The 26507-nt window shown below is 38.3% G+C and overlaps 10 protein-coding genes and 2 long non-coding RNA genes across 23 annotated transcripts; 6 read left to right on the top strand and 6 right to left on the bottom strand.

Annotated features, from left to right (window-relative positions):
- Positions 1–21: 21 nt before the first annotated feature.
- On the top strand, positions 22–3434 carry LOC116928592 (phospholipid phosphatase 1). 3 transcript variants are annotated; one of them, XM_032935692.2, is made up of 8 exons: positions 998–1274; positions 1376–1508; positions 1619–1773; positions 1870–2099; positions 2218–2335; positions 2411–2526; positions 2663–2723; positions 2836–3434. In XM_032935692.2, exons 2-8 carry the CDS (start codon positions 1442–1444, stop codon positions 3061–3063), a joined length of 975 nt encoding a protein of 324 aa, XP_032791583.1. In that variant the 5' UTR covers positions 998–1274; positions 1376–1441; the 3' UTR covers positions 3064–3434. The 3 variants fall into 3 exon arrangements, with proteins under 3 accessions (XP_032791581.1, XP_032791583.1, XP_032791582.1); XM_032935690.2 differs by lacking the exons at positions 998–1274; positions 1376–1508 and adding an exon at positions 22–730; XM_032935691.2 differs by having other exon boundaries at positions 998–1508.
- A 347-nt stretch (positions 3435–3781) lies between these two features.
- Positions 3782–6926, top strand: LOC116928590 (probable ATP-dependent RNA helicase DDX10). Of its 3 annotated transcripts, none has more exons than XM_045178061.1 (7): positions 3782–3859; positions 3942–4704; positions 4764–4965; positions 5031–5966; positions 6046–6455; positions 6527–6640; positions 6702–6926. In XM_045178061.1, the coding sequence occupies exons 1-7, from the start codon at positions 3814–3816 to the stop codon at positions 6889–6891; spliced, it is 2661 nt and encodes an 886-aa protein (XP_045033996.1). In that variant the 5' UTR covers positions 3782–3813; the 3' UTR covers positions 6892–6926. The 3 variants fall into 3 exon arrangements, with proteins under 3 accessions (XP_045033996.1, XP_045033997.1, XP_045033995.1); XM_045178062.1 differs by having other exon boundaries at positions 3802–3868; positions 6527–6628; XM_045178060.1 differs by having other exon boundaries at positions 3802–3868.
- A 57-nt stretch (positions 6927–6983) lies between these two features.
- LOC116928594 (serine/threonine-protein phosphatase PP1-beta catalytic subunit) lies at positions 6984–9022 on the bottom strand. Its single transcript, XM_032935698.2, has 6 exons — positions 8909–9022; positions 8338–8469; positions 8026–8256; positions 7783–7959; positions 7436–7722; positions 6984–7372 (listed from the first exon to the last, which is right to left on the bottom strand). The coding sequence occupies exons 1-6, from the start codon at positions 8958–8960 to the stop codon at positions 7271–7273; spliced, it is 981 nt and encodes a 326-aa protein (XP_032791589.1). The 5' UTR covers positions 8961–9022; the 3' UTR covers positions 6984–7270.
- Positions 9011–9925, top strand: LOC116928598 (39S ribosomal protein L11, mitochondrial). The gene is made up of 3 exons (XM_032935703.2): positions 9011–9271; positions 9349–9538; positions 9609–9925. Exons 1-3 carry the CDS (start codon positions 9128–9130, stop codon positions 9872–9874), a joined length of 600 nt encoding a protein of 199 aa, XP_032791594.1. The 5' UTR covers positions 9011–9127; the 3' UTR covers positions 9875–9925.
- On the bottom strand, positions 9860–11169 carry LOC116928596 (ribosomal RNA processing protein 36 homolog). Of its 2 annotated transcripts, XM_032935701.2 has the most exons (5): positions 10886–11169; positions 10538–10834; positions 10324–10452; positions 10132–10249; positions 9860–10062 (listed from the first exon to the last, which is right to left on the bottom strand). In XM_032935701.2, the coding sequence occupies exons 1-5, from the start codon at positions 11036–11038 to the stop codon at positions 9926–9928; spliced, it is 834 nt and encodes a 277-aa protein (XP_032791592.2). In that variant the 5' UTR covers positions 11039–11169; the 3' UTR covers positions 9860–9925. The 2 variants fall into 2 exon arrangements, with proteins under 2 accessions (XP_032791592.2, XP_032791591.2); XM_032935700.2 differs by having other exon boundaries at positions 10538–11166.
- Positions 11170–11211: 42 nt separating this feature from the next.
- LOC123475432 (DNA repair protein RAD51 homolog 2-like) lies at positions 11212–12985 on the top strand. Of its 3 annotated transcripts, XM_045178068.1 has the most exons (7): positions 11212–11472; positions 11547–11660; positions 11711–11716; positions 11780–11934; positions 12024–12137; positions 12213–12274; positions 12349–12985. In XM_045178068.1, exons 1-7 carry the CDS (start codon positions 11386–11388, stop codon positions 12717–12719), a joined length of 909 nt encoding a protein of 302 aa, XP_045034003.1. In that variant the 5' UTR covers positions 11212–11385; the 3' UTR covers positions 12720–12985. The 3 variants fall into 3 exon arrangements, with proteins under 3 accessions (XP_045034003.1, XP_045034001.1, XP_045034002.1); XM_045178066.1 differs by having other exon boundaries at positions 11711–11934; XM_045178067.1 differs by lacking the exon at positions 11711–11716 and having other exon boundaries at positions 11268–11472; positions 11717–11934.
- A 1125-nt stretch (positions 12986–14110) lies between these two features.
- LOC116928595 (TATA-box-binding protein) lies at positions 14111–21679 on the top strand. Of its 4 annotated transcripts, XM_032935699.2 has the most exons (13): positions 14111–14572; positions 14786–14958; positions 15019–15262; positions 15319–15422; positions 15492–15586; positions 15650–17241; positions 17392–17474; positions 17545–18086; positions 18380–18640; positions 18714–18826; positions 18928–20021; positions 20103–20247; positions 20306–20435. In XM_032935699.2, exons 1-6 carry the CDS (start codon positions 14330–14332, stop codon positions 15724–15726), a joined length of 936 nt encoding a protein of 311 aa, XP_032791590.1. In that variant the 5' UTR covers positions 14111–14329; the 3' UTR covers positions 15727–17241; positions 17392–17474; positions 17545–18086; positions 18380–18640; positions 18714–18826; positions 18928–20021; positions 20103–20247; positions 20306–20435. The 4 variants fall into 4 exon arrangements, with proteins under 4 accessions (XP_032791590.1, XP_045034000.1, XP_045033999.1 ...); XM_045178065.1 differs by lacking the exons at positions 14111–14572; positions 14786–14958; positions 15019–15262; ... (5 more) ...; positions 18380–18640; positions 18714–18826 and adding exons at positions 20496–21053; positions 21120–21679 and having other exon boundaries at positions 19880–20021; XM_045178064.1 differs by lacking the exons at positions 14111–14572; positions 14786–14958; positions 15019–15262; ... (5 more) ...; positions 18380–18640; positions 18714–18826 and adding an exon at positions 20496–21679 and having other exon boundaries at positions 19880–20021; positions 20103–20243.
- Positions 15855–18083, bottom strand: LOC116928600. The gene is made up of 8 exons (XM_032935707.2): positions 17926–18083; positions 17729–17859; positions 17522–17661; positions 16726–17443; positions 16538–16668; positions 16357–16442; positions 16154–16285; positions 15855–16090 (listed from the first exon to the last, which is right to left on the bottom strand). The coding sequence occupies exons 1-4, from the start codon at positions 18081–18083 to the stop codon at positions 17348–17350; spliced, it is 525 nt and encodes a 174-aa protein (XP_032791598.2). The 3' UTR covers positions 15855–16090; positions 16154–16285; positions 16357–16442; positions 16538–16668; positions 16726–17347.
- On the bottom strand, positions 18515–19535 carry LOC116928599. 2 transcript variants are annotated; one of them, XM_032935706.2, is made up of 5 exons: positions 19394–19535; positions 19173–19327; positions 18941–19083; positions 18730–18869; positions 18515–18649 (listed from the first exon to the last, which is right to left on the bottom strand). In XM_032935706.2, the coding sequence occupies exons 1-5, from the start codon at positions 19499–19501 to the stop codon at positions 18647–18649; spliced, it is 549 nt and encodes a 182-aa protein (XP_032791597.1). In that variant the 5' UTR covers positions 19502–19535; the 3' UTR covers positions 18515–18646. The 2 variants fall into 2 exon arrangements, with proteins under 2 accessions (XP_032791597.1, XP_032791596.1); XM_032935705.2 differs by having other exon boundaries at positions 18515–18646.
- On the bottom strand, positions 21576–22962 carry LOC116928593 (ketimine reductase mu-crystallin). The gene is made up of 5 exons (XM_032935694.2): positions 22767–22962; positions 22514–22675; positions 22146–22341; positions 21873–22079; positions 21576–21808 (listed from the first exon to the last, which is right to left on the bottom strand). The coding sequence occupies exons 1-5, from the start codon at positions 22920–22922 to the stop codon at positions 21738–21740; spliced, it is 792 nt and encodes a 263-aa protein (XP_032791585.2). The 5' UTR covers positions 22923–22962; the 3' UTR covers positions 21576–21737.
- A 153-nt stretch (positions 22963–23115) lies between these two features.
- On the bottom strand, positions 23116–23627 carry LOC116935621. Its single transcript, XR_006650472.1, has 2 exons — positions 23412–23627; positions 23116–23353 (listed from the first exon to the last, which is right to left on the bottom strand). It is a non-coding gene; the product is annotated as an uncharacterized LOC116935621 (long non-coding RNA).
- A 1841-nt stretch (positions 23628–25468) lies between these two features.
- Positions 25469–26323, top strand: LOC116935632. Its single transcript, XR_006650473.1, has 2 exons — positions 25469–25911; positions 25973–26323. It is a non-coding gene; the product is annotated as an uncharacterized LOC116935632 (long non-coding RNA).
- The last annotated feature ends 184 nt before the right edge of the window (positions 26324–26507 follow it).

Below are 26507 nucleotides of genomic sequence, written 5' to 3'. Positions count from 1 at the left end.
ACGGCAACCTAAACAAATCTCTCGCCCTCCCTTTTTTCTTCTCTCGTTTAATATTCGACCAGTCACACACACACACACACATTGCTGCTCCGCCTCGAATAAAATTTTAAAATAAGAAAAGACTGAAAGCACATTGACGTCCGCCCTCCCATTCAGCGAAAGAAATTTGAATCCACGACTCTGGTTTGGAATTTTATCCAGCAGTTACGGCCCAACATCCATCCTTGTTTCAATGGCTCTTTTGTAGTCGCTGACCTCTGCAAACAGAATTCGTTTCGTTTCGTTTTTTTTTTTTTTTTGTTCGATACCTTTAGAATTACGTCGTTGTGCAAGTTGTTTTATTTTTTCTTTTAACTTGTTGGTTCATCGTGGCTTTTGCGGAAGCGAACGCTGTGGGGGTGTTGCCTCTGTGTGTGTCAACGTGTTTGTGTGTGTGTCATTTTACTATCGAAAGTCGTCGAGTCCTGACACACACACACATCACGTTAATGTTGTTGCTGCCCCGTTATAACCAATTATTAGTGGCGAGCAAATTAACAATTCTTTTTTTCGTGTCATTGTGCCAATTTTTGTTCATCTCCTATGACGGACCACACGTTATCCATCCCCTCCGCTGCACTTCGTTCACACCATCCGCCGGCTCTCACAACCAACATGACGGGGCGGCTATTCAAATTCTGTACCATCAAAATCACAGGCCGAGTCCTTGACGTCATCGTCCTCGTTCTAGGTACCATTATTCTCAAAATAACCTACGTTTATTATCTAGAAATGGTCAGCACACTCGCAAAGAGGTAATCGCCGAGATGAAAACGTTCAACGCCTATATCTTTATTGCCTTGATCACGCTCTGCTATGACATTATATAATCATTGAGCGAGCTTCGTGCAAATAATAGTCTATAACGAGGTCGTCGTGTTTATTCACGCGTCACGGAATTTTTTTATTTTTACCAAAATTCATTTTTCGACAACTGATAAATCGGCAATGTTGCCTTAAGTGTCCTGTCAATTTTTTATCACGAAAAAACATTGGGACGTAGTGCTGTTTATCTTATTTAGAATTATTATTTAGGACGTTTTTTTTTTTCGAGTTTTTGTACATATTTTACGAGGAGAAACTCAAGTGTATGTTGGCAACTTGTTTGGCTAAATCCTGGTGGTATACATCAGCCGAGTTGTAGCGCTTTCACGTTTCTAGCCAGTGTGTAAAGTCGAAAGCTATCTCCGTCCGGCTTTCTCGTTTTCTTTTTGACAGCTGAAGGCCAGCTCAATGTAACATTCTTTGACACTAGTCTGCACTGCATTTGACTCTCTTCACACCATCTGTTTGTTTTGTTTTTTTTCCCCCCCCCTCTTGCTGATTATTATTGAAGAGAGTGTCTCTTTGATTTGATCTTATTAACTCGTGGTTTTAGTCCTGTGCTTGGCTGCAATTGGTCATGAACAGCATCAACACGTTCAGTCATACTGCCTACGTGCTACTGGGAACCAAGTTATGGAAGTGGTGTAAGAAAATGTTGTTCCAACACAAGTCGTTCCCCCTATCCGTGTAACAGTTGCTTACCGAAAGATGATTAAATACTTTATGTGGATTTTCACTTTTTCTTTCTCGACAGTTATTGGAGGATTGAGCTTATCCTATTCGGGACTCATCCGCCCACGTGGAGCAGGGTTCTACTGTGATGACGAGACCATCAAATTTCCATACAGAGGAGACACTGTGTCTGTTGTGCAACTTTTTCTTGGTAGCCTACTAGCCCCAATACTCTTTGTAAGTCATTTTTCCATTCCATCTCTAAAAGGAGAAGGTTTACAACACAATATTTTCCATATATATTCTTGCGTTTAACCAAAAAAAAACATACAGATACTACCCATTGAATTGGTGAAGAAATGGAGAAAGTCAAGAGAAGAGGCTGTTCGATCGTACTTGTTAAGCGCCTGGAGAACCTCGTGGTCAGTTTGGAGGGCGGTGCTCCTTGGAAATTTAGCCGTACTAGTATTGACAGAGATCTCCAAGAGTTTGATCTCTGAAGCACGTCCACACTTTTGGGACACTTGCCAGCCCAACGTCACTAAGGAAATTTGCGATTCTGGGTAATTTGAATATGCCCCACTTGTTCCCCTTCCGCTTACAGTAGTCAGCTCAAATAACTGTCTACAATGAAATGGCGGCTTTAAATCATGGCTTTGTATTTCGTTCACCTCTATATAGTTATATCGTCGAGTTCAATTGCACGTCAGATTACAGCAATCGTAAGATCTTGGATGCCCAGAAATCGTTTCCTTCGGGTCACACTTCCGTCTCTTTTTTCGCGGCGGCCTTCATGATGGTCAGTTTTTCATTCTAAATCATTTTTTTAAGGATTTTTAATTTATTGTTCTCTCTTTTTTTTTCATGAATCTAGTGGTACTTAGATCGCGCTGTTCAGTGGCGTCATTCCTACTTCTTTAAACCGTGCCTCCAGCTCGTATGGGCGTGTTTCGCAATTCTCTGTGCGCTGACTCGCATCACTGACCGAAGGTAAAGTAACCAATGATGACAAGCGAAATATTATATTGTTGTTGGCCTACACGAACCGTAAAATTGATCGTCAAATTCTACGAATCGGTTCGTATTCATTTCTTCTTTATTTTCTATTTTATTTTTTCTTTTTTAGACATCATTGGTGGGATGTGTTGGCAGGAGGAACCTTGGGCTTGTCCGTCGCTTTCATGCTGGTACACTGAAATCAAATAGGAAAACTAACGATTTTTAAACAAATCATTTTTTTTTCTTTCTTTCTTTATCTGCTGTTGGAATTTTCTTTGGTAAAAAATTTCAACAACCCAGGTTCAAGCTGTGAGCAAAAATGTGCGATGGGGACATGATGACTCGGATTCTGGTGGTAATGACTCGACAAATCAGTTCAAGGACAGCGTTTCCAGTAATCGCGTAGATTTTCAGTTAAAATCTTCCAATAATCCAGCGTCAAATAATAAACGGCCTTCAGTTCGTCGACTACTCTCCACTTCATCAGCTGCCACCACCATTGCCGAAGATAGTGAAATCAACATTTAAAAGAACAAGAGCTTCTCTTTCTTATATTCTAAGGACTTTAATCATTCGTGGTTTTTTTCCAGAAAAAAACCGGAAACGTTATTCTAATCCCGATTTTCGTGTTCCACCCAACTTTAAAAAAACAAAAGCAAATGTCGAGTGTAATTAAAGCATAGCATACCCCAGAAATGCTGCTTCATTATGTTATTTCCATTATGCCTTTGCATAGTGAAGCATGTTTCCGGTTTTATCATACGATTATATGATTACCTTTGGGTACCACTCTAAGCGGGTAAAAATACCCATACGTTTCACTGCACATTACCTTTTTCCCTGCAAAATCTGTTGATTGTCTGTGAATATATTGAAATAATATACATATAGAAAGAAAACGATAACCTATTCAATTTGTTTAGTGCTAATGTGTGAGACAGGTACGGTACGTTTGACGTTACAATATCGGCCATTTTTCATCCTTTCATTCGCCATTATGAAAAGTATGCTAGCAGTTTTCTGGTAGCGAAAATATTCGTATCATTTAGTTAAAAATAAAGTAATGACTTAATCGAAAACACGTATTTATAAACGCTTGTAGTGAGGATACACTTTTCTCGCCATTTCTAATGTCAGTTATTTTCTTTAACAATGGTTTTTACATTTTCTTCTATTAAATATTCTAATCATAAAGGTATTTTTTAAAAATAAAAAAACCGCCAATGCAGCTGTACACATTATTGTCGCTAGATGGCATTCTTTTAATGTTCGTCTGCTATGTCTCGTGGTTGCTCTGATCTGGATTCTGGAGGTCCTAGTTTTGGTGTGTTGCGTAGTTAAATCTTTTTATCTTTAAACACAGAATAGAAATAATATTAGACCTTACAGCTATATCAAATCAACAGAAATGGAGACCGAAATGAAGTCTCCCAATAGTTCAACCGAAAAGAAAATAAACAGCCAAGGATCTGAAAAGACGAAAAAGAAAAAAAACTCAAAAGGCAAGTTGCATCCAGGCCGCGTTAAAACAAGTGCTATTGAGCAACATGAAATCAAAAACCTAGAAATACGCTACACAGCTGTTGAAACATCAGCCATTCAAAAATTTAGGGACATTCCACTTTCAAAGAAAACGTTGCAAGGCCTCAAGCAAAACGAGTATGTCACACCGACTGATGTGCAAAAAGAGAGCATTGTTCTCGCTCTTCGAGGAATGGATGTGCTGGGAGCTGCCAAGACTGGCAGCGGGAAAACCTTAGCCTTTGTTATTCCCGTCCTTGAAAGGCTATATTGCTTGCAGTGGACCCGACTAGATGGGCTTGGTGCTCTGATCATTACCCCTACCCGTGAGCTTGCATATCAGATTTTTGAAACATTCAGGAAGGTTGGAATTCAGCATGACTTTTCTGCTGGTCTAATCATTGGAGGAAAGGATCTCAATTTTGAGAGAAAACGATTAGACCAGTGCAACATCATGATCTGCACACCTGGAAGAGTACTCCATCACATGGATGAAAATCCATTATTTGACTGCTCCAACCTTCAAATCTTGGTTATTGATGAGGCCGATCGCTGTTTGGATCTCGGTTTCCAGCAAACGATGAATGGCATCATTGAAAATCTACCTCCCAAAAGGCAAACGTTGTTATTTTCCGCTACGCAAACCAAGTATAAATGTTATTCAATTTAGTTAGGCATTAAAATAATGGCTCATCTTATTTTTCCAGGTCGGTCAAAGATCTCGCGCGGTTGAGTTTAAAGGACCCGGTCTACGTTTCTGTTCATGAACACGCACAATACTCTACACCTGAGTCTTTACGTCAAAGCTACATTATAACTCCCATACAAAACAAAATCGACATTTTGTGGTCTTTCCTTCGAAGCCATAGGAAAAAAAAGCTTATCGTTTTTTTGACTTCTTGCAAGCAGGTAAAAATAGATTGCCTTGTATTCGCTTTTAATCATTCAAACTAAAAGATAGTTACTTTTCTTAGGTTCGATTCATCCATCAAGCTTTTACCCGTCTACGACCAGGCCTTCCCGTGTTGGCCTTGTATGGCACTATGCACCAAATGAAGCGCATGTCAGTCTACGAAGAGTTTTGCGAAAAAGAAACTGCCGTCTTGTTCGCCACGGACATTGCCGCACGAGGATTAGACTTTCCCAACATTGATTGGGTTCTTCAAATGGATTGCCCAGATGATGCTAGTAGTTATATACATCGAGCAGGCCGGACTGCACGCTATCAGAAAGGAGGTGAATCGTTGCTGATGTTGTTGCCGTCTGAGGAAGCTATGGTTGAACAGTTGGCTCAAAAGAAAATTCCCATCCAGAAAATTGAAGTAAACCCCGCAAAACTTTTTTCTATCCAACGCAAACTCGAAGCTATGCTTGCTCGTGATGTGGAATTGAAACAAATGGCCCAGCGCGCATTCGTCACTTATGCAAAGTCAATTTTCCTCATGAAAGACAAGTCAATTTTTGATGTCACCGCCATCGATTTGAACGCTTTGGCACGGTCGTTGGGTTTGGCTCTTGCACCACGAGTCCGTTTTCTACAAAAACATTTGAAGGCAACAACAACGGCTGAACCACCACAAGCTCCTCGCATGCTGAAACCAAATTATGACAGCCCAGATAACAAGGAAGTCGGTGTTGAATCGAGTGAGCAGAAGTGGAGGAGGAATGACTTGGAAGCAGCTTATAATTTCCATGCAGAAAATGAAGAACAGGATTCCGACAGTGATGAAGGCATTTTCAAACTCAAGCGCAAAGACCACGCATTGCCTGGCGTAGTAGAATCCGAAGAAGAGGTTGCTGTTGAGAAAAAGAAAAAGGAAAAAATTTTGACAAAAGAAAAAGTAGCCAAACGCATCCTTGCCAAAAAACTCAAAGCCAATAAAATTGTCAACTTTGACGATGATGGAAATGTAAGTGTCAATTTTTATCGCCACTATCTATACCTTTTTGTTTTGTTAGTTTATGCTTATTCTCGCGATCCTTTTACAGAGGATTTACGATGCCTCCCGCGAAAAGGTTTCAGAGCTCGGTCGAAACCTGGAAATTGAAGCCTTGATGTCGGTTACTGGCGGCATCAATTTGGATGAAGCCAAAAGGGCAATGGAAGAAGAAGATAAATACGACAAAGAACTTTTCCGTCAACGCATCAAAGCCAAACATCGCGAAGATCGCCTTAAAGCCAAAGCAGAACGTAGATTAGCTAACCGGGTAGACAAGGAAGACGAAAAATCTGTGGATGACGAAGAGGAAGATGAGGAAGATGAGGAAGATGAGGAGAGTCTTGATGGATCAGTTGCAGATATTATCGACGCTTTGCCTGATCCCGATCGCATCTACGGTTCCAACCAAGGCGGCAGCGATGAAGATGGCGATGTCTATAGGGGGCCAGCCGTTGCAAAGTATAGAACCATTTTGTTTGATTTTGCCCATCACCTTTACTTCAATGGCCTAATGTTTGTCATGCCTTTAGGAAACGTACACGACTGAGCGAAAGTGAAGACGATGATGAAGAATATAGCGATGACGAAAGTGAAGAGGAAGAAGTACCTATCAAGCAAAAAACGATTTCAAAGTACGACATTAGGTTATTCAATCTTGAATGTGAATTCGCGAAATTTTGTATCATTTTCGATTTTGCTCAATAGGAAACGATCCCAATCGAGTGGCGATGACGATAACCAAGATCAACCTTCACCAACAAAGACGAAAAAGAAATGGGTCAAGAAGAAACCTCCAAAAAAACAGAAACCGGCCAAAATTAATAAATTCGACACAGGCTTGGATCTGGCTATGGACGAAGAATTGGCTCTTCATATTCTTGGCTCTAAAAACTGAGAAGCCTTCGTGAAATACACCGTCAGCTAAATGGAGTTCAACTAATTTGAATCCCTGGATTGCGTCACAGAAAAAAAAGGGGGGACATCACATTTTTGCTGATACCATGTTTATTTGTTTGATTTACAGAGGATATACACTAAATGAATAGAAAAAAAAGATATGGTAAGTAACGAAAAAAAAACAAAACGAAGACGTTGGCGGAGCATGCGAAGGAGTTACGCTGTCTTCGAATTTTGTGACGAGAGGGCAACAGAAATAGGAAGAAGAACTGTTAAAAAAGGGGAAAAATTGGGCATTTATGGATCCCTCACCACATTCTGGCCGAAAGGTTAAGTCGATCAAAATATTCAATAGGATTAGGCAACTGCTACGGTTACTATTTCTTTTTGGGCACTGGTTTGTTGGCAGCTGCGTTCGGCTTTGTAGCGTTGATACCAGAGTATTGGTATTTTGCCTTTTTCTCCGAGGGTTTCAGTATCTAATCAATCAATGTTTAAGTAAGATATGACTGCAGCATGGAAACCGTAAATACTTGAACTACCTGAAAAGAGCACATGAGTGTTTCGTCGACGCTCATCATGCCTCCCGCATTGTCAAACTCCCCACAATAGTTTGGCGCCGAGAAGAGAGTCACCAGTTGACGCTTGGCAAAAAACTCGTAACCATCTTCGACAACCTGATGAGCCCTGCAAATCAGGTCAAGGTCATGGCGATTCAAAAATTTGCTGACAACATCCGCTCCGAATGTAAAGGAAACTCCACGGTCGTTTTCAGACCATCCCTGCACATCTTTATCGGGATCGGACCACAACAAGTCACAAAGAAGGCCTAAAGAAAAAAACCCGTTTTGTTTCAAATTTTACTGGTGTGAAAATATCTCGTTCAAACCAGTGTCAGGTACATCGGTCGGCCTCATTATACGTTTAATTTGGTCCATATTTTGTAAATCAGGACTTAGGCCTCCATGGCAACAAAAGATTTTTTCGTCAATTATGGCAGCGATTGGAAGACAGTTGAAACAATCGGTAAAAGTCTTCCATAGTTTTATGTTGTACCGACGTTTACCTGGAAAGAGGATGGATTACTTGAAAACAAAAACTGTTGGTCCTTAAACATCTTATTTCTACTTACACTCATCATAGAAACCATAAATTCTGTTGATGGAGGCACACTCATGATTTCCTCTTAACAAAAAGAAATTTTCAGGGTACTTGATTTTATAAGCAAGTAAAAGGCAAATGGTTTCTAAGGACTGTTTTCCGCGATCCACGTAATCGCCGAGGAATAGATAATTTGCTTCAGGAGGGAAACCTCCATACTCAAACAACCTAAGCAAATCTGTATACTGGCCATGAATGTCACCTGCAAAAACAAGAACCATATTTACTTACAAAATAATAAACAATACCTATAAAGAATTGGGAATTTTGAGGAAATGCATACCACAAATTTTCAGGGGTGCCTCTAGTTCAAGCAGAATTGGTTGTTGAAGGAATATTTCTCTGGATTTTAAGCATAAACCTCTTACTTCTGCTTCGGTCATCTGCACAGATTTCCCAGGTCGACATCCTCTCACTGACATTGAATCAAAAGAAAGAAAAAAGAAAAAATGATGGGTTACTTCCAATAATAGAAATCTAGTCTAACTGTATCACTACACAAACTCAACATATTTAAAATTATTCTGTGCTATTATATACATCTACCCAACCGCTTTGCTTGAAATCAGATTTGTGATACTGGTTCAAAGACTTAAAATTTTTAATGCAAATGGTCAGTGTGTGTTGAATAGAACGACCTGGTGTTTTTAACAGCACAAAAATATGGGCCGGAGTAACCTGTATTTTTAAAATGGAAAACTGAGGCTGTTTGTAATTCTTCCATCTACCGACCTAGTATTTCTTGTTTGGTGTACTCGATTAGTTAACGACGTTACCAATGAAACCATCTAGTTATTTTTTTAGAATAAAGAAATATTCTCTTAACTTGGATATTTTCTCGTAAAACAATTTACCTTCTAACAATCGCGAAATAATACTGTCAACATTAAGGTCCGTGTCCGCCATCGTTTGAGGAAAGTCAGACCGGATTAAAGTAGTTGTGCAGCACCATCTGGCATGTAAACATCGAAATCTCTCGAACGTGCAGTTGTCGTCTGCTAAAAACTGAATGAATAGGAATTTTTAGCCGAATTTTTAGTGCAAAGTGATAAATCTATTCACGTCCATCTGTTATGTCTAAAGTCGCCAAGAAAGTCGTGAAGGCAGTGGTAAAGAGATCGGGGACTGCAAAAGTAAATCATGGCAATCGATTAGAAACATGTATACCGTCTGGAAAGGCAGTTGCAGGTCCTCCACTAGGTCCTCAGTTAGGACAGGTTTGTTCCCTTGCTTATATTTTGATTGCTTAAGTATACCAACAGGTTTTAGAAATAATATTTCAATTTCTTTGAAGAAAAACATAAATATTGCAGCATTTTGCAAGGAGTTCAATGAAAGGACCAAAGAGTACAAAGAGGGAATTCCGCTCCCCTGCAGAGTCACCGTGAACACTGACAGAACTTTTGATCTTATAATTAATCAACCTCCAGTGACATATTTTCTGAAACAAGCTGCAGGCATCCAAAGGGCAGCCATGAAACCAAGTAAATATTACTATTTTGACCATACCTACTACTTCTTTCACTGTAAACATATTTTACATTTTTATTCTAGCACACGAAGTTGCAGGGAAAGTTACTCTTAAGCATGTGTATGAAATAGCCAAAATCAAACAGCAAGATCCCACACAAAGTTTCCTGTCTTTAGAAACAATTTGTAAGCAGGTTATTAGTATTGCTAGAACATGTGGAATCGAAGTAGTCCCAAAATTGGATGCTCAAGAGTATGGACAATTCTTGGAACAAAGGAAGTTGATTGTTGAAGAGGAATTGAAAGACTTGCAAGCTAAAAAAGAAGCACGTATGTTGCGTACAGCGTAGCGGTTGTGTGTATTCGCAATAGTAGTCAATAAATTTGTCAATTTTCTCCGATCAATATTGCTCAGACGGCATGTGTCTCCGGTCTCTCTGGGCATTATGCTTCCGTTTTTTCGCCATATATTGGTTCAATCTTCCATCCTCCTTCAAGCTCTCAAATTTTTCTTTAAGATCTCTTTCCTTACGCGCCCCTGGAAGTTGAATAGGCGTGGTGAAATTATTAGCCAGGTTATAGATAAGTGCAATTAGCTAATAGTTACATTTAGTTGCAAAGTAAGGAGATTTTCCTTCTTTCAACGCCTCTATAGTAATCCGTTTTTCTTCTTCCTGTTTTTCTTCTTCTAACTTTCGCTTCTTCTCTGCTCTGATTTGATTTTCCTAAGATTTACAAAGAAAAAAATATATTACACCTGCAGGTAAATTGTTATTCTTTGAATACTCGCAAAAGTTACCATTCTTTGTATAAGATATTTGATTTTTTCGATGCGCCTTGGTTGCGTTTCCTCTTGAAGTTCTTCCTTTAATTTCTTTACTTCATCTTCCTTCATTTTATTCACAAAATCATAGTTCCTATAAAATGACTGATTGAACCAAATGAAACAAGATAAGCAAAACCTAAGCAAAAAGTGGTAAAATCCAGAGAAAAGTATAGAAAAATTAACAAACCCTCTCACGAAATTCCCCACATAGATTGTCAAAACGAGGATCACTTCGGAAAACTTTAGGAACTTGAATAGCAACCTTAGTTTCTATCCTTCTAGATTTCGAAGATATTTCCCTTGGTCTGTTTGGGTTGGCTCTTTTGAAATCTGTTTTCACCTGAGGCTTCTTCTTTACCCCTGTAAGTGTCAGATTAAATTTTTTTGAACCAATTTTTTCTTTAAGTTTCTGCAGCTCTTCAAAAGTCAAATTGGAGAGCTCCTCTCTAATGGCAAGTTTATCTGCATCTTCACTCCTTTCATTCTGTTGAAAATATTGTTGCTCATCATTAGCAACAGCTTTCCCCTTACTCACAATCGAACGTAAAATGGGAAGCTTTGCTTCCGGAATGTCTAAGCCAGAAAGTTCATCATCCTCGAAACTTTCTTCATCTTTTTGCTCTTCCTCACTTTCTTCTGTATCTGAGGCTTCCTCCACAATATTTTTAACTTGGCAATTTTTTGACATTTTTAATGAAAAGACACACGTTATTTTTTTTACTTTGACAAGTTTTGCATGCGGTTTTCGTCTGTTCGTAAAATAAGCCAAGATTTCTTAAGTGAAGTCGAAGAGTCAAAGCCGAACGTTAAAGTTCATCCTTACCTTTATAAATTAATAACTGAATTTATAAAATAAATCAAATTTGCCAGATTTTGTTTTAATTGTATTTGGCTTTCGTAAATTTATTTACTACAGCGCTATTTTATTACCTTGCAACGCTGACTGTACGCATGGCACTCCTTACAAAATTGAGCGCCCAAATTTGTGTAAACACAGACACCTAGGAAAAAAGGTAATGCATGTCGATGTAAAAAATGACTAATAATTTGAAATTAAAAGCCATAGGCCTGTCCACAGTTATCACGGACAAACTTGCCAACCATAGCATAATCACTGTCCAAGTATAGTACTGTATAGTTAATGGCATTAATAGGTTCAGTTTTGATTGAAAAGAATTTTGTTTTCTTTGCACAAGGATTACTTGACATTGAATTTTATTGAGTTGCAACGAAAAACGGGATTAACTTATCAAAAACTGTCATCCATTTCTGAAGATGTGAACAAGTTTATAACCCCACTAGGCATTTCGGTTGTTTCTTTTAAACATCATACATTTATTATTTTAAAGGAAATTTTAAGTTCCAGGTTAGCCGGTTGCTACAGCCATCACATGTGATTTTTAATGATGATCTAGATGTTTTCTTAAAGGGAGGCATAACATGTGGTCACATAACAGAATTCTCAGGAGCTCCTGGTCTCGGGAAAACTCAGTTGTGTCTCCAACTTGCATTTTCAAATGCATTACATGGAAAAGTAAATGGTGTTCTGTATATAGACAGTGAAGGTGCATTTAGTGCTTCAAGGTATTGGTATTGGCAATATTGCACCTTCCTTTTCATTTGATTGCCCAATGTAGCCATCATCTTGTACAACAACTCATTTTATTTATTAGGCTTCTAGACATTGCCATTCACAAATATGGGATAGCTATAGAACAAAAAATCAAGAGCTCTTTAAATAGAATCCATTTGTGGAGACCTTGTAGTCTTAAGGAAATTGTTGACAAGTAAGTTATTTTTTAATTAAAATAATTTTAAAAAAAGCTATGAAATGTGAGAGCTAATACTCATAATGATTACAGGTTAATCAGTATTGAAGTACTTGTTGTCAAAGAACATATTGGCCTATTAATAATCGATTCTAGTAAGTATGGATGGTACTATGCATCACACTTCTTGATGCAATGAAATTATTATATTTTGTCTTGTTCCATTTAGTGGGATCGATAGTTCGACGAGACTTTGGGGCAGAAAAAAATATTGAAAGAGGTGCTCAAATGTGTTCACTGAGTTCTAGCTTAAAACGAATAGCACATGATTTTAACTTAGCAGTGGTTGTAACTAACCATGTAACTGCTAAAGTAGAATCATCCTCAACAAGAATAGATTGCAAATCTACCTCCATTCCTGCATTGGGTCCATCTTGGAGTCATTGGATCAATAGCCGTCTTCATTTGTTTATGGCTCAAAACAAACGACGTTTAATGGTTTCGAAATCTCCCGAAATTCCTGAGCTGATTGTTGACTATTGCATCAGTAAAGGTGGCCTTGACATCCAACGTGAAACATGTTCATCCTCACCCTATTGACTGCAACATTCCAAAAGACTTTCGCTGCTTTATTCCACCACTGCGTGTAATTCTCCTATCATAAAGAACGCTCCGGCAAACAAATATGTTGCCAGGTAACTGCACACATGCTATAAAAATTAAAGCAAAAGCACTGCATGGAATTTTGCGAATCTTCATCGGTTCAGAACTTTAGATGCCGGTAATGTTATCTTGTGGTATGTTTTGTAAAAAAAAAAAAGTGTTGGTAAAAGATGGTAAAATAGTAAGAAAAAGATAAGCGTAAAGTGTCTCGCTTTCTCGCTCAAAGATTCTGCTGCTGACAGAGAATATGATTTTAAAAAATTGCTAAAAAGTCAACGTAAGCAATTTATTATAATTGTTTGAATCGTCCGTGCTTCAGAGTGACATTTTAATATTGAGGAAGTAACACATTTTTAAATAATGGAAAGCTCGCTGTTTTTATCAAGTTGACCGGAAGCCGGAACTGTTTACAAAATTGAGTATGACGTCCGCGGCGATCGGACAATTTGACGTATGTATATCAATTACGATCTCATTGAAATAATTTCTCCGTATCGATTTAGCTTTACCTTATGTTTAAATTTAACAACACGTGATCACAGGCAGATCACTTTCCTTTCAAAAAGCTTCTGCAGGTATAAATCATCTACGATTTTCCATCCCTTTTCGCAGCGGTTGCTGTGAGCAGATATCGGTTGGTGTTAACATAGTTGCCTAATTTTGTGAATCCTGCGCAATCTAAACGACTTCAAAAAATCTTTACAAATCCATGTGGATTTTTGGGGGTTTTTAGCTGTTGTCGCTTTTATATTCACCATCAACTCTTAAATACCCCTTAACTTAATAGAGGTATTCTTTGTCTCGTAGTTAGTATTAATTTTAATTTTTTTTTATTAATTTTTTTTTGCCATAAAAGGGAACATTCAATCTTTTAACATATATACACATACTGTCAGTATCAAGATATAGTGGGGGGAGGGAAAATTCAGTTTCATTATGTCCTCCAAAGCCAAATTAATAAATGGCAGAATCCCAGCGCGCAAAAATGACCATTCTTACACAAAGGAAAAATATTCCTCGCTCACTCGCTGTTTAAAATGCAAGACATAAAATGACATAAAATTCAAAAATAGTAATTTTTCAGCTTAAAAAAAAAATCAAGAGACTTAATTTGTATTTTGTGCCTTTCCTTTTTAATAGACTCAATAGTAATCGCTTTGCGCCTTTGCGTCTATTACCTGGCTGCAGGCCAGGTAATACGTAATAGGGTGCAGCTTGCAGAGCTGTTTTTGGACCGCCAAGTCTCAGTACGACGTTCTACCGCAAGAGGCGTATTGAACTCCAACCAATAGAAGTAGTGGCGGTAGTGGTAGTAGACTAGTAAACAGGAAAACTTGTCGGCCATCTCATTTGTAGAGACAGACGGTTGCGGTAGGCCGTGAAGCGCTTTTGTGCAGTTTGCTGTAGGAGCTGGTTGGTTTTTCATTGCTGAAGTTTGACCATAGTTGTTTTTTACGTTGCCGGAATAGTTGTATTCATCCTCAACAATTCAATATTTGCGTTTGTTTTTGAGTTAATCTCTAAACAAGGCGAAACAACGTTAAAAAATGGATCAAATGTTGTCTAGCCCTGGTTTCAGCATTCCTTCTATTGGAACTCCACTTCATCAACCAGAGGAGGACCAACAGATTTTGCCTCACAATAGTCCAATTCCGACACCACGTCAACAACAACAGAATGGATTTGGACTTGCTTTGCCCCACCAACAGATCAATAATTCTTCAAGTTCCCAGAACCTTTACAGTCTACCGGGATTCACACCTCAGCACATGTTACAGCCACAGACACCGGTAATTTTCCAGAAATATTCTAAAGCAGAAATTCTCTGTCGTAACCTTTTACATGAACCATTGTATATCCATAAAAACAAATAGGTAATTAGGAAAAACAATAGGGACATTTGGATGATGTTTTAATATTGAGTAAAATTTAATGTTGGCATCATAAAAGAGTTTCCATCTGAAACTGTTCAGTAATTTAAAAATTCTTGTCTTACTCTGTAGCAAGCCCTCATGTCACCTGCTCCAAACCGAGGATCAAGTGCAGCAATTGGTGATTCTCACATGCATTCGCAAGGAACACCGGCTCCTGCCGGAATGTTTGGTCCTTCTACACCTGCACCTATGACACCACACACACCAGCTTCTGCTGACCCTGGAATTGTTCCTCAATTACAGTAAAAAAAAATTGGTTTCTGTTTTAAAGAAACTTAACTACTTCATCTTTGGTAATGTAGAAACATAGTATCAACAGTGAATCTGGGATGCAAATTAGATCTTAAAAAGATTGCTCTTCATGCACGTAATGCGGAATACAATCCGAAACGTTTTGCAGCTGTGATTATGAGAATCCGTGAGCCAAGAACAACGGCCCTCATCTTCAGTTCTGGGAAAATGGTATGCACAGGAGCAAAGTCTGAAGAAGATTCAAGATTAGCAGCCCGAAAATACGCGCGCATTGTCCAGAAACTAAACTTCCCTGTAAGATTCTTTTTTATGTTTCGAGAAATTTTGTTCTAAAATCGTTTTTGTTTCAGGCAAAATTTCTAGATTTTAAAATTCAAAACATGGTTGGTAGTTGTGATGTAAAATTCCCTATCCGTCTAGAAGGTCTCGTTCTGACTCACAGCCAGTTTAGCAGGTAACTAAAAGAAAATAACAATTCAGTGCGTTCATCCGCCGTATATCTAATATTCTCCATTTATAACAGCTATGAACCAGAACTCTTTCCTGGTCTCATTTACCGAATGGTTAAACCCCGTATTGTGTTATTGATTTTTGTTTCAGGGAAAGTTGTGCTTACTGGTAAGCTTTAAAAAAATCATTTTGGAGCCTGCAAACTTTAATTTTAATTTTTTTTTTCAATAGGCGCCAAAGTTCGTCAAGAGATCTATGATGCATTCGATAACATCTACCCCATCTTAAAGAGTTTCAAGAAGCAATAGGACAGTGTCAAAACGTCTATGACAATTTATTACTTACGTACGTTGGTCTTATTCCGGAAGTTCTCCTCTGTTTAACTCATCGCTGATTTGTGCTTTCGGGTACCATCGGGTAACTCTGTTGCACGTTGCATTCACATTTTCTTGTATTGATATTTCATCCCGTAAAAAAATACAGACATTTTTCACAAATGTCTGCCGTAATAATGCGATTTTGATACTTACAGTGCACAACGCAAATGTTCGAAGAAAACCAATTAGATAGCAGAATGTTTCGGCTCCGGTTTTTTTAGCAACAAAGTACTCGTTTCCTCGCCATCGTTAGGCTCTGGCGTAGTTTCCCGTAAGGGGTGCGAATCGGAAACTCCTGTCAAAAAACCTTATTCAATCGATCCGGTAAGCTATTTAATGAAATAATTTTTTGGAATACCATTTTTATGTCCAAGGAGTTTCCGGCAAAGAAATATCGCAAACGAATTGTTGGCTGCTTGAATTGTTGCAATAGAAATCATGAAGTGATCGTTGCCAATGTTGGAATAACCGCCTGCCAAATGCCTATCAACTGAAGTTTTCGGGTATCATTAGAAAGTATGGTGATAACGAACCCGATTCTTGGCACAAGTATGCCCTCACTTTTAATTACTGAAGTTGCATGATGCCCGAAAAGAACCAGATCTAGGACAATTCCAATAGCTGAGACAACGATATGAAATTTCGCCCTGGAAACCAAACGGGAAAAAAGAACGATAACGTACGAACCGATTAGCCACATGCCACGTAGTAGTTTTTCAGCTATGAAGCGATTTTTAAATACCAAGAGCTGGCGTGAATTTCCCCAAGATAGTAGCTAGTACTAGCCAGAAAAAAACCATATATGCCAAAACAGATTTCAAGTTCGAAACTCCAGTTAAGGTCAAATTGGCTCATGTCGGCGTGGGATCGAATCTGGATTGAAGGTACGTAAAACATAACCCGTACAAGCAAAAGCAACCGTAATGTTACCTGCCAAAAGACTGTGATGATTCCTATAAGCAATCCAATGATTGCTGTAGTGCGGAATCCAGCTCTTAAAAATCTTGCCTGAGACGAGCCTGGTGCTACACAACAATCGTACGCCATGGAACGAATTTAGAGAAACACTAGTTTTCAAACAACGATCTGATCCTTTTTCTTGGATTTTCTTTTAAATCTTAAATTTTTCCAGGGAAGCGAGGCGGCGTTGTGGACCTCAGCATCCGCTTTGATATGGTTTTTGGTTAACGAAAATTTTCACCACAGCATTATTTTAGGTTATGCCTTTTGGTAAGAGAGTATCCTGTGCGAGCTAGTCGCGAGGTGGCTAAACCTCGTGATTTTTTAAAACGTAACCGAGTACATAAATCATTAGACACTACTGTTTTGGCCAAATGCTTACTTTCGACTCGAGTTCGGCACGTGTATTATATTATCTAGACAGAACGATTCCTACACTGTCGTGATGCCGCATACTTTAAAAGGGAAACTGGACCGTATAATCAGGTAATAATGTGAATTGTGGAGATACATATTAATGCAGATCGTCTACGGGTTTGTTTGCTTGTTGAGCGGTGAGCCAATAACTGCACTAATGTGATTGCAAATATTTCTATTCTAATTCTGTATTTATTAAATCTGTGTAACTTTCTTCAGATGTAATTCTGGCTGCATATCCATTTCCGCGGCCGCTAACTTCATATTTTACCTTCCAAAATGGATTGTCGTTGAGTTACAAGGTCGTAAATGTACATATATTGTATTGATGGAGTGTTTTTAACATTACCTTCTTCCTTTTCATAAGAATAGCAATAGTGCTTGCCAATGAAAAGGCAATTACCAAGCCGTGAAGAACACCCAGTATGGTCAGCGTAATTGGTGTACTCCCTCGTCGAATTACCATCAAGACATCGTTGAATTCAGCACCTGATGAATGTCACCATTTGCTTTTAGGTAATTATGCATAAACTTTCTAGTTAAAATTTCTCCGTACGGCAGTTGCGCATGATTCCATGGAAATCTGAAAAGCTACATTTAGCCACAAGGTGAAGAGGGTAGTAAAATATAACCCCGAGGTCAAACAGTGTGTATCCAACAAGGGTGATGGAGCAACATACAAGCGCCCTGGAATAGACAAAACCTATTTATTTTGTACTCTATTACTAATAATGTAACATTCATGTAGCTTACATGTTTTTTGAAAACGCCCGGATAGACCAAATGACAAGGACTGATAGTAGCACAATGTAAAGGCAAATAGCTAATCCGTTCACGGTAGCAGGAATCCAAGGATTATACGGCACGTCGTGCGACCCTTCTTGTTCACGAAATGCCCTGATCATCGACATCTGGTACGTAGCGTAATCTAAGGCCACTTTAATTATGCGAGATCTTAATAAGAAACTATACCTGAAGTCCGATTGTTGCTATGAAAATCAGACAACCAACAGCGGTCAAAGTAAGTATCCATTTCGAGAAGAGGTTTTTCGCTATAGCGACAATTGGGCTTAACCACTGCTTGGTCGTATCATGTATTTGGACGATAAAATTAGCGATCGTCATGTCACTGCTTGTGTTAAAATATTGCCACTGTATTGAACTGATGCTTCTTGCCAGTAAAAATTATAATATGATGTTTGATTAGATCCGGTTTCATTTCCTTCTGCCTCGTCGTCGTGAACGGAATAACCACAGAGACCAGGAACCATAGGAAAGGCATAGTGAAGAAACCATCCGGTTTGATGATGGTTGGGAAAGTGAAGGAAAACAAATATGCCCATTTAAAAAAAAAAAGGATGTGTATTTTAACTCATGCAATCGGGATGATGTCATCTTACTGCGACGATGAAATAAAAGATAAGAACAGTTATCTGTTGCGATGAGATCCGTTGCCGCCATTGATCAGGTATTTCTACTTTAGATCCAAGCAAAACACAAGAAATCTACATTGTTAATAATATAATTCTTTACTCGACTAGAAACTGTCATTTGTACCTGTTCGAAGTGGCAAACAACATAAAAGGATACAAGAATGGAGCAAAAATTGACAACGGCATGCAGGGTTGTGCCGATGATGATCAACAATAGGGAGGTACCGTGTCGATTAATGAGCAACACGTGATCAAATTCGTTGCCTTTGCATTACAGAAAAAGACATTTGAAAACGTTTTTTAAAACAACATTTTTTCCTAGTTGGAAAACTTACGGCAGTTCCGTATGCCGAAATTGCCTCCAAGTCCTTCGAATTCGTTTGGATTGCATCGAGTGATGAGATGGAGACCGTGGAATGAAAGTAAGCACAAGTCCAGCGCTAGGGCGATGAGACTCATGACGAGAAAAGTTATTGTTCTGGAACCCGTTCATGATAGCATTAGAAGCTTCAAAAGGATTAAGAAAAATGTCGATAATCAAATAAGACAAGGAGATGGATCACTTACATGCATCTGGATTTGGCTTTTGCAGCGCAGGCAGTTACGATGGCTAAGATGATAAAGTAAACTCCAAAGGTAAGACCCGTGATGGCGATAGGCAGTAACGGGTTGTTGCGGATGTCATTGAGACGTATATCGTCTCTATATACAACCATGGTTGCCTTGTTCACCACAAGAGAAAATGGTCATTTTGTGTGGCACATGGCTTAGTCATTTTGGTGAGTTACCTCTAGAACGATTATTCCAAGCCCCAAAAGTAATCCTAAGGTGCCCAGGAAGTATATGTGCCTCCTGGGGTAGTCGCTCTTCCATACTGTGCCGTTCTCGGCCATCATTTCGTTTACACGTTTTTATCTTTTTGCGTTCTTTTCTTATACTTACGTAGGATATGCAGATATACGTCCACGAGACTACACAGCGACTGTTGTCATCAACCACCGAAACGGCTGGGATCACTATTGTTCGACGATAAGTTGGCCATGCTTTTATACCTTACGCTGCCGGGTAATTTATTCTACCTGTTGGCGTAGTTTGGAAGAGGAAAATCAAGTAGCAATATCGAGAAAATCCGTAACCGTTTATCAGAAAGATCGTAACGCCAGATTTCTCTCTACATCGCAAATATGTATGGAGAAATCATATCAACATCTCCGCATGTTTGGACGGCCTTTGTTTGTTTTTTTTTGGTCGGAGGAACAGGGAAGGCTGGTTAATCCGTAACCGGTTCCACAGTTGTGTGCTTAAGGTACTACATCAAATTTTTATAGCTACGCAGTTAGCGCTGCTGGAGAGCTCGATCGGTGGAATAAGGAAATGGACGTCGAGGAAAGGGAAATTTCACGTCCTATTGTCAAAGTGAGGCAACAGGAAAATGTGATCATGTTTTTCGGAAGTTAATTTATCTTTTTTTTTTTTTAATTCTTTCCTCGTCATTAGCCTGCAATTGTAAGTATGGTAGCCGATGCCGTCAAATGGAACAACAGCCGTAGAATAACAACCACTTCCGCTTCTGGCACAAAAAATAACCAGACTAAACTGCTGAATGTTGACTTTTTGTCGACATAGCACAACGTTGATGTAGGTCAGTAGACTATCAAACAGTAAGGCTAACGTTGACTCTTAATGCTTTTTCGAAATAGGGGCATCATTCGATCGTCGTATTCGAAGAAATAAGGATCTGGCTTTCAAAGTCGCTTTAAAGTAGCGGTGTGTTCTCGTCTAAATAGTGAAAATGTCGAATAAAGGCGTGAAGTAACCGGAACTATGTGGGCAAGTGTATTGATGACATTTTAACTTTGTCCGTTTTCTTAGTTAACCTTTTTTTATTAGATAAAATTGATTCCCGGAAACATCAGTGCAGAACTTGCAAGTCAGCGATACATTTCGGCGAAGCTATCTAAGCTTGTTTCACAGATGCAATGCAAATTTCGAAGCGTAAAATGCTGCGCCAAATCAAACGTTGCATTTCGAAAGTTCTTTGCTGGTTTCGTTCGAAAACTGTGGAAAGTACACCAGCCAAAAGGGATGTAGAAGCAGCAACATTTAATAAAGATGGATCGAACGAAGATACTGGGAGACATCCTTGGACCTTTGAAGTTTCGTGGGATGTAGTTAGTAACGTGGCTGATATGGTTACCATACGCGGAGATAAAAATATTCTTGTTGGACCCCACAGACCAGAGAGAGTAGGAAATGAGGTTGTCGAATCGGAATTCCCACCAGAGTCACCACTTGCCCTGGCCGTCCAAACTGCACGAGAAAAAGAACTCAAAGTTATAACTGGAAAATGGCTAGTAGATGGCCAACCTCCAGCCATCCTGTTTGACGTTGAATCGGCAAGAAGCAGGTTTGGTGACGATGACATCGAGAGGTTTAAAAAAGACCAAGGTATTGACATTCCGGATAACGACCAAGAAACCACAGATGCCATTTTATTTGGTTATATGGTTGCAGATTTTCTGACTGAATTTGAATTGCAACATCGATCAAAGTCAGTTACTACCAACTCAACGACACCACCGTCTCTCTCGGGGACATCTATCAGCCAAAATAAACTATCATCTGTCAAACTGGACACACCCAATTCGTTAAATTCCAATCCTGGTCAAACGTCATCAACAATAGGAGAAGAAACTTGTGCTGTGTTCCATGACTGGAAGTGTGGTATTGGTCTTATTCTTCTTCATCGATGGCAAATCCCAGTTGCAACTGTTTTTGTGCTGAAGACTAGCCAGTTGCAAGGCAGTTTCAAGTCTGAAAAACTAGCTTCTGGTGAGGCTCGAGCTCTAGGGATATATCATCGTTTGTGTATTGAACGTGGTGCGGCACTCGCATCTGACGTTTTCAGCTGTGTTACCGAAGTCGTTGCAGAGCAAGCCGAGCTTGTTCTAGAAAAACATCCCGACTATGTTATTGTTCAAGATGAGTAACATACTAGCACAGTGTACCAGTAGTTCTCTCATTTGTGTGTACTCTTCTGGATTACATTTAATAAAACATGCTGTAGGAATTTACTCAGCTTTTTCTTTTGTTTTCTCTATTTGATAATAGTGAAATGCTTGTGGTAGCTGGTTATATTTGTTTCTTTTGTTCCATGATGTCGAAAACAAGGCGGGCGGAGACAGCGTCCTCGAGAGCTAGGCCTAACGGAAAGAAACAGATTGAAATTCTGTGTGGTAAACTTTTACTCTGATCTGATCCCTTTACCTAGGGATTTAAAGACTGTACGTCTAGTAGTTTCAGCTTTTTTCTTTCCTAGCACTACTTGTCCGATTTCTCCATAAATTTCCGCTCCTGATTTAATTACGTCTCCCGATTCTTGAGTTGCGGACACAACTGAATCGACATAAACGACCGAATTATTCATCAGTTCTTTGCTTAGTTCTTGCCATTGCGGACGTGGGGCTCCAACGGCTGTTTATTTGAATAATAAAAATTTACAGTTAAAAAGTTAGTAGTGGAATTAGTTAAGCTTCTTACAATTGATGTGAACCCCAGGTTTCATGGAACACTCTTTAAGAATGGGTTCAGTCGAGAATGTGGCCGCGATAATTACATCCGCCTCCACGACACAGGACTCTACGTCGGCAAATACTTGTACTTCTATTCCGAACGATGCACTCACATGTTTGGCGAGTTGTTCTGCACCATTTGAACGGTGATTCCAGATATTAATCTTCAGGAGAAAGAGAACCAAACAAAACATTTTAATTATGGTGAAAAACCTATTTCAAAACTTGAGATGTCCTGATAAGCAGAACATAGAGCATTAATTTAGAACATAAATTAATTTAATATACAATATTAATTAAAATTAACATAGAACATTAATTTTCAGCTTCGTATACCTTCTTTATTGTGAAAAGTTTGACAAACGCCTCAATGTGAGCTCTTGCTTGAACTCCCGAACCGAGAACAGCAAGCACTTCTTTCTTTTCTGCTAAATATTTGGTGGCGATTGCTGAAACCGCTGCCGTCCTCATGGCGGTTATGACTTCTCCATCCATTATCTAGGTAAATAATCACATCTTTATTCAGATTATTTGCTGTGTTAATGCAAATTACGACTCATTTGGAATTATATTGACTCATTGACCTTACCGCTATCGGCATCCCAGAAGTTTCGTCAAAAAGCAGTATCGATGCCATATGGGTATCAATATTTTTAGCTGAATTATTTGGATAAAATGTAACTAATTTGCATGCAAGGGCGTTTCGGGATTGAACATATGTTTTTTGCTGAGGAGGATCTAACATAAAAGCATCAACTGATTCTTGATCAGTGGTGGCCGTCTGTTTGCGACTCACTGCCTAGATCAGCTCTGCGCGCATGTCCGTGTCAAAATGCGGTTCGCAAGAGAATAAAAATTTTTTCGTATATAGTCAGTAGTGACTATGTGTTTTGTTTTTTCTTCTTCTTCTTAGGAACAAGAGATTTAAAAAAAATTCAACCGGCCGTAATTGGGGTCGTTGACGTCCAGTTTGGCGATTGATTTTTTATTGAATCAGATTGATTTGCATTTGCCAGTTTATATTTAGATTTTTGGGTGTAAGCGTAAGCGTTTATCAATCTTCCATGGCGATTTCTTCGTCATATTCTTTAAATGATATTTCATTGTTCGCATTTTGTATCCAATTGTTTCCCCGGTTACGGCCAGGTGTTGTAGGAAACATTCGAGCGTAACATCCTGCGAAATAATTAACTTATTTAAATTTAGAAAAATATGAATTTTAAAAAATATTTACCCCATTTCATTGAATCCAACCATGCTGTTGATTCGCGATTTATTAAGGTTGTCAACAATTTGTCTCCGTTGAGAACAATTGGTGAAAAAATGGTTGATGAGTTGGAAAAAGCATCGCCATATGCCACAAAAATTACATCCTTAGGTGGAATTTTAATTTCCACGAAATCCAAAATAAAAGAAATCAGAAAAAAAGATTTTAAAATTTATCTACAATTAGAAATAATTAGCACTAACTAATGCAAGTAAAGAAATGATGAATGATTTACCAGATTACTGGTTTAACAGTTAAAGCGGAAAAGTGAGAATAAATGGTAATTTTATCAATTCCAGGACGGTAGTAACAATTTAAACGTGGTAAAATGTACGAGAATGGTTCATAGGTTTCTTTTTGAATTTTTAATCAAATGACGAGTCATCGTGAATGCAAACCAAGGCAGATCCATGTCCACCGAAATACCCACAAGATTTTGCGTCATTGTATTTCGATGGGGAAATTTCAAAAAAAAAATTAGTTCAACTAAGTTTAAAAAAAAATTCTTTCAGTTCCATCTTACTGCCAACATCTTGAAACTTACAAGCCAGGAAGCAATCCTTAAGACATTTCCCGCGGGATTGGCGTCCGATTACAGCAATGTGATTACGCCAAATTTGTTATGGAGGAATCTCATTTTTCATCCAAACTCATTCTGTAAAAAGATATTATTAGACAAGAAATAAAGTATAATTTCTTTGGCTCTAATACTACACTCCTAGTTTTAGGGAAAGTTTTCGTTACAACTAAGACATACACGTTCTGATTGTTGCTGTATGGGATAGGTGTTTGGAACCTAATTGTATTTCAATGAAAACTTATTGTTTATTGAGAATTACCAAATATAGTAAACCTAAGTAATCCTTTATACTGATTGTAGAATTGCTACAATTGGTGGCAAATCCACAATCTGCTGACTGAAATATGTCAATATTATTCGAAAAAATACAAAATTCAATGGTGTTGGTATATAGTCAGGCTCCGGGTCGGGAAATTCAGCTGATCAATATGAAATTTAAAAATAAATATTATTACAGGTATAATAACATTATAAATAGTAATTAATATGTATAGGCCTACCATCTATCTTTTCACAAATATTTGTGATATGCAGGTCATCCACACATTTGGAAAAAAATTTAGCATTTTCTTGCTTTTTCGCAAATCCACTCATGTCGTTGCACTAACACTTTAGTTTTTTCAAGTTAATTTAACAAATAAAAATTTGATAAGTTATGGTAGTTATCTAAGAGTAAGTTTTAGTAAATGTGTTTGACACTGTTTGGTGACACTATGAAAACTACAGACGATTCTCTATGAAAACTGCAGACGATTCTCCAGAGTGGTTTTTGCGGTAAAAAAAGGGGGTGTGGCTTCGTTCAAAATGTTCTACGGTCAAAGAACACCTTACCAATGACATAGCAAATTATTCCTAGCACTTGGAAGTTTTTGTTAACTGCAACTTCAATTCCAACAACATTAATTATTACTTTGGATTTTTAAGATGGTAACTTCAATTTTTTTTAAGTTAGATCTGCTTGCTTTATTTATACTATAATGTCCAATAATAAGCAAGTTTTCATCCTAAATTAAATTCGTTGTAATGTAATAGGATTCTGTTAATAGCGAAAAGTGGTGCCAGACAAGTGAAAATGTGGAAATTGTTGAAGAAATTAAAAAGTTATATCTAAAAATCAGGATTAACGAAAAAATTAACAAGTACCATTACGCCATGGAGTTTGGCAAATTGGTGTTGCAAAAACAATATAACCACGATCAACCAAAACATGAATGAAACATTCAAACGAGTTTGGGATGTAATATCGGACCAATATTCCACTCATCATATGTAATTTTATATTAATTTTGTTTATTTTTTAGGGTCTTACGCACAGTAATAGAATGAAATTACTTAGTGCTAGTGAGAAAGATCGCAGAGAAGTTGCTGCAAAACAAACAGAAATTGACGTGGAAATTTCTACATTGAAAGAGAAGATTAAAACACTTTCATTGTCATTGGACTCTCCACCCAAAAAAAATACTTGCCAGTATTTTGAAGGAGAGGAATTTGAAATGGAAATGGCTCCTTTCAGATGTCATGTTAATGGATGTTCAAAAACTTTTCCTTTAAGAAAATGCTTGTTGCGGCATGTACAAATGTGCCATGGAGCAAATTCAGTGTCGGCTTCACCACAATTTCAACATGTACAAAGTAGGCCGGTTGTACACACAATTCCACTTGTGCAGCCTTCTATGGCTTTCAAACGGCCTACTTTGAATGCTGAGGTGGTGAAACCGAGTAAAACTGTTTGCCTCCAACAATCTTTAAGCTCTGTTGCAACAAATGTTCAAAACTCCAGTGGATTTCCAAGTGACGCTCACTATAGAGCAAACTTGGCCCACTTGGAGAAGTTTGGCGTAGATCGCCCATATTCAAGAAACCCAACTCTACTATGTGACTGTCCAGGTAAGATTATCTTTTTTTAAATAACAAAACATTCGTTTATTTGCAATAACCAATTTTACAGATATGCGCCCAGCCGTTTTGAATATTGTTACGCACCAAGCAAGCCACATCCTGAACCGCGGTGCCAATTATTTTTGGTGTAGCCGAAAAGCAATTAAAAAGGTGGGCGAAAAAGTATCAGATCTTTCCCCACAACTGCTGGCTGAATACAAGAAGAAATGTAATTTTTTCGTTTTCGAAGAAGACCCAAAAAAACAAAACAATTAAAGTAGAATAATTTTTTATGTGATTTAACTTTTTTGTTTGTTTTTGTTTGTTCATCACATTATAATTCACCAATTCTTTGTTTAGTTTTGTCGTTGTCCTCTCTACACCGTAAACGTGTAGGAAATATATGATTTTCTGAACGTGATTCTCGTGCATGAACTAATTGAGTAAACTATACATATTTGCAGCATGCAAAGCAAACAATATCGTACATTTCTTGGACAATGCTGAACGTTTACATTTAAAAAGCATTCTGTTGCCTAAAATAGGTACTGTGCCATGCATTGGTTGTATGGATTCTATTTTGAACTCAAAAGTGATTAATAGTT

The sequence above is a fragment of the Daphnia magna genome, linkage group LG8, assembly GCF_020631705.1.
Source record: "Daphnia magna isolate NIES linkage group LG8, ASM2063170v1.1, whole genome shotgun sequence".
Taxonomy (NCBI): domain Eukaryota; kingdom Metazoa; phylum Arthropoda; class Branchiopoda; order Diplostraca; family Daphniidae; genus Daphnia; species Daphnia magna.
The sequence above is the reverse complement of the archived record's forward strand: the minus strand, read 5'-3'. Positions and strand labels throughout refer to the sequence as shown.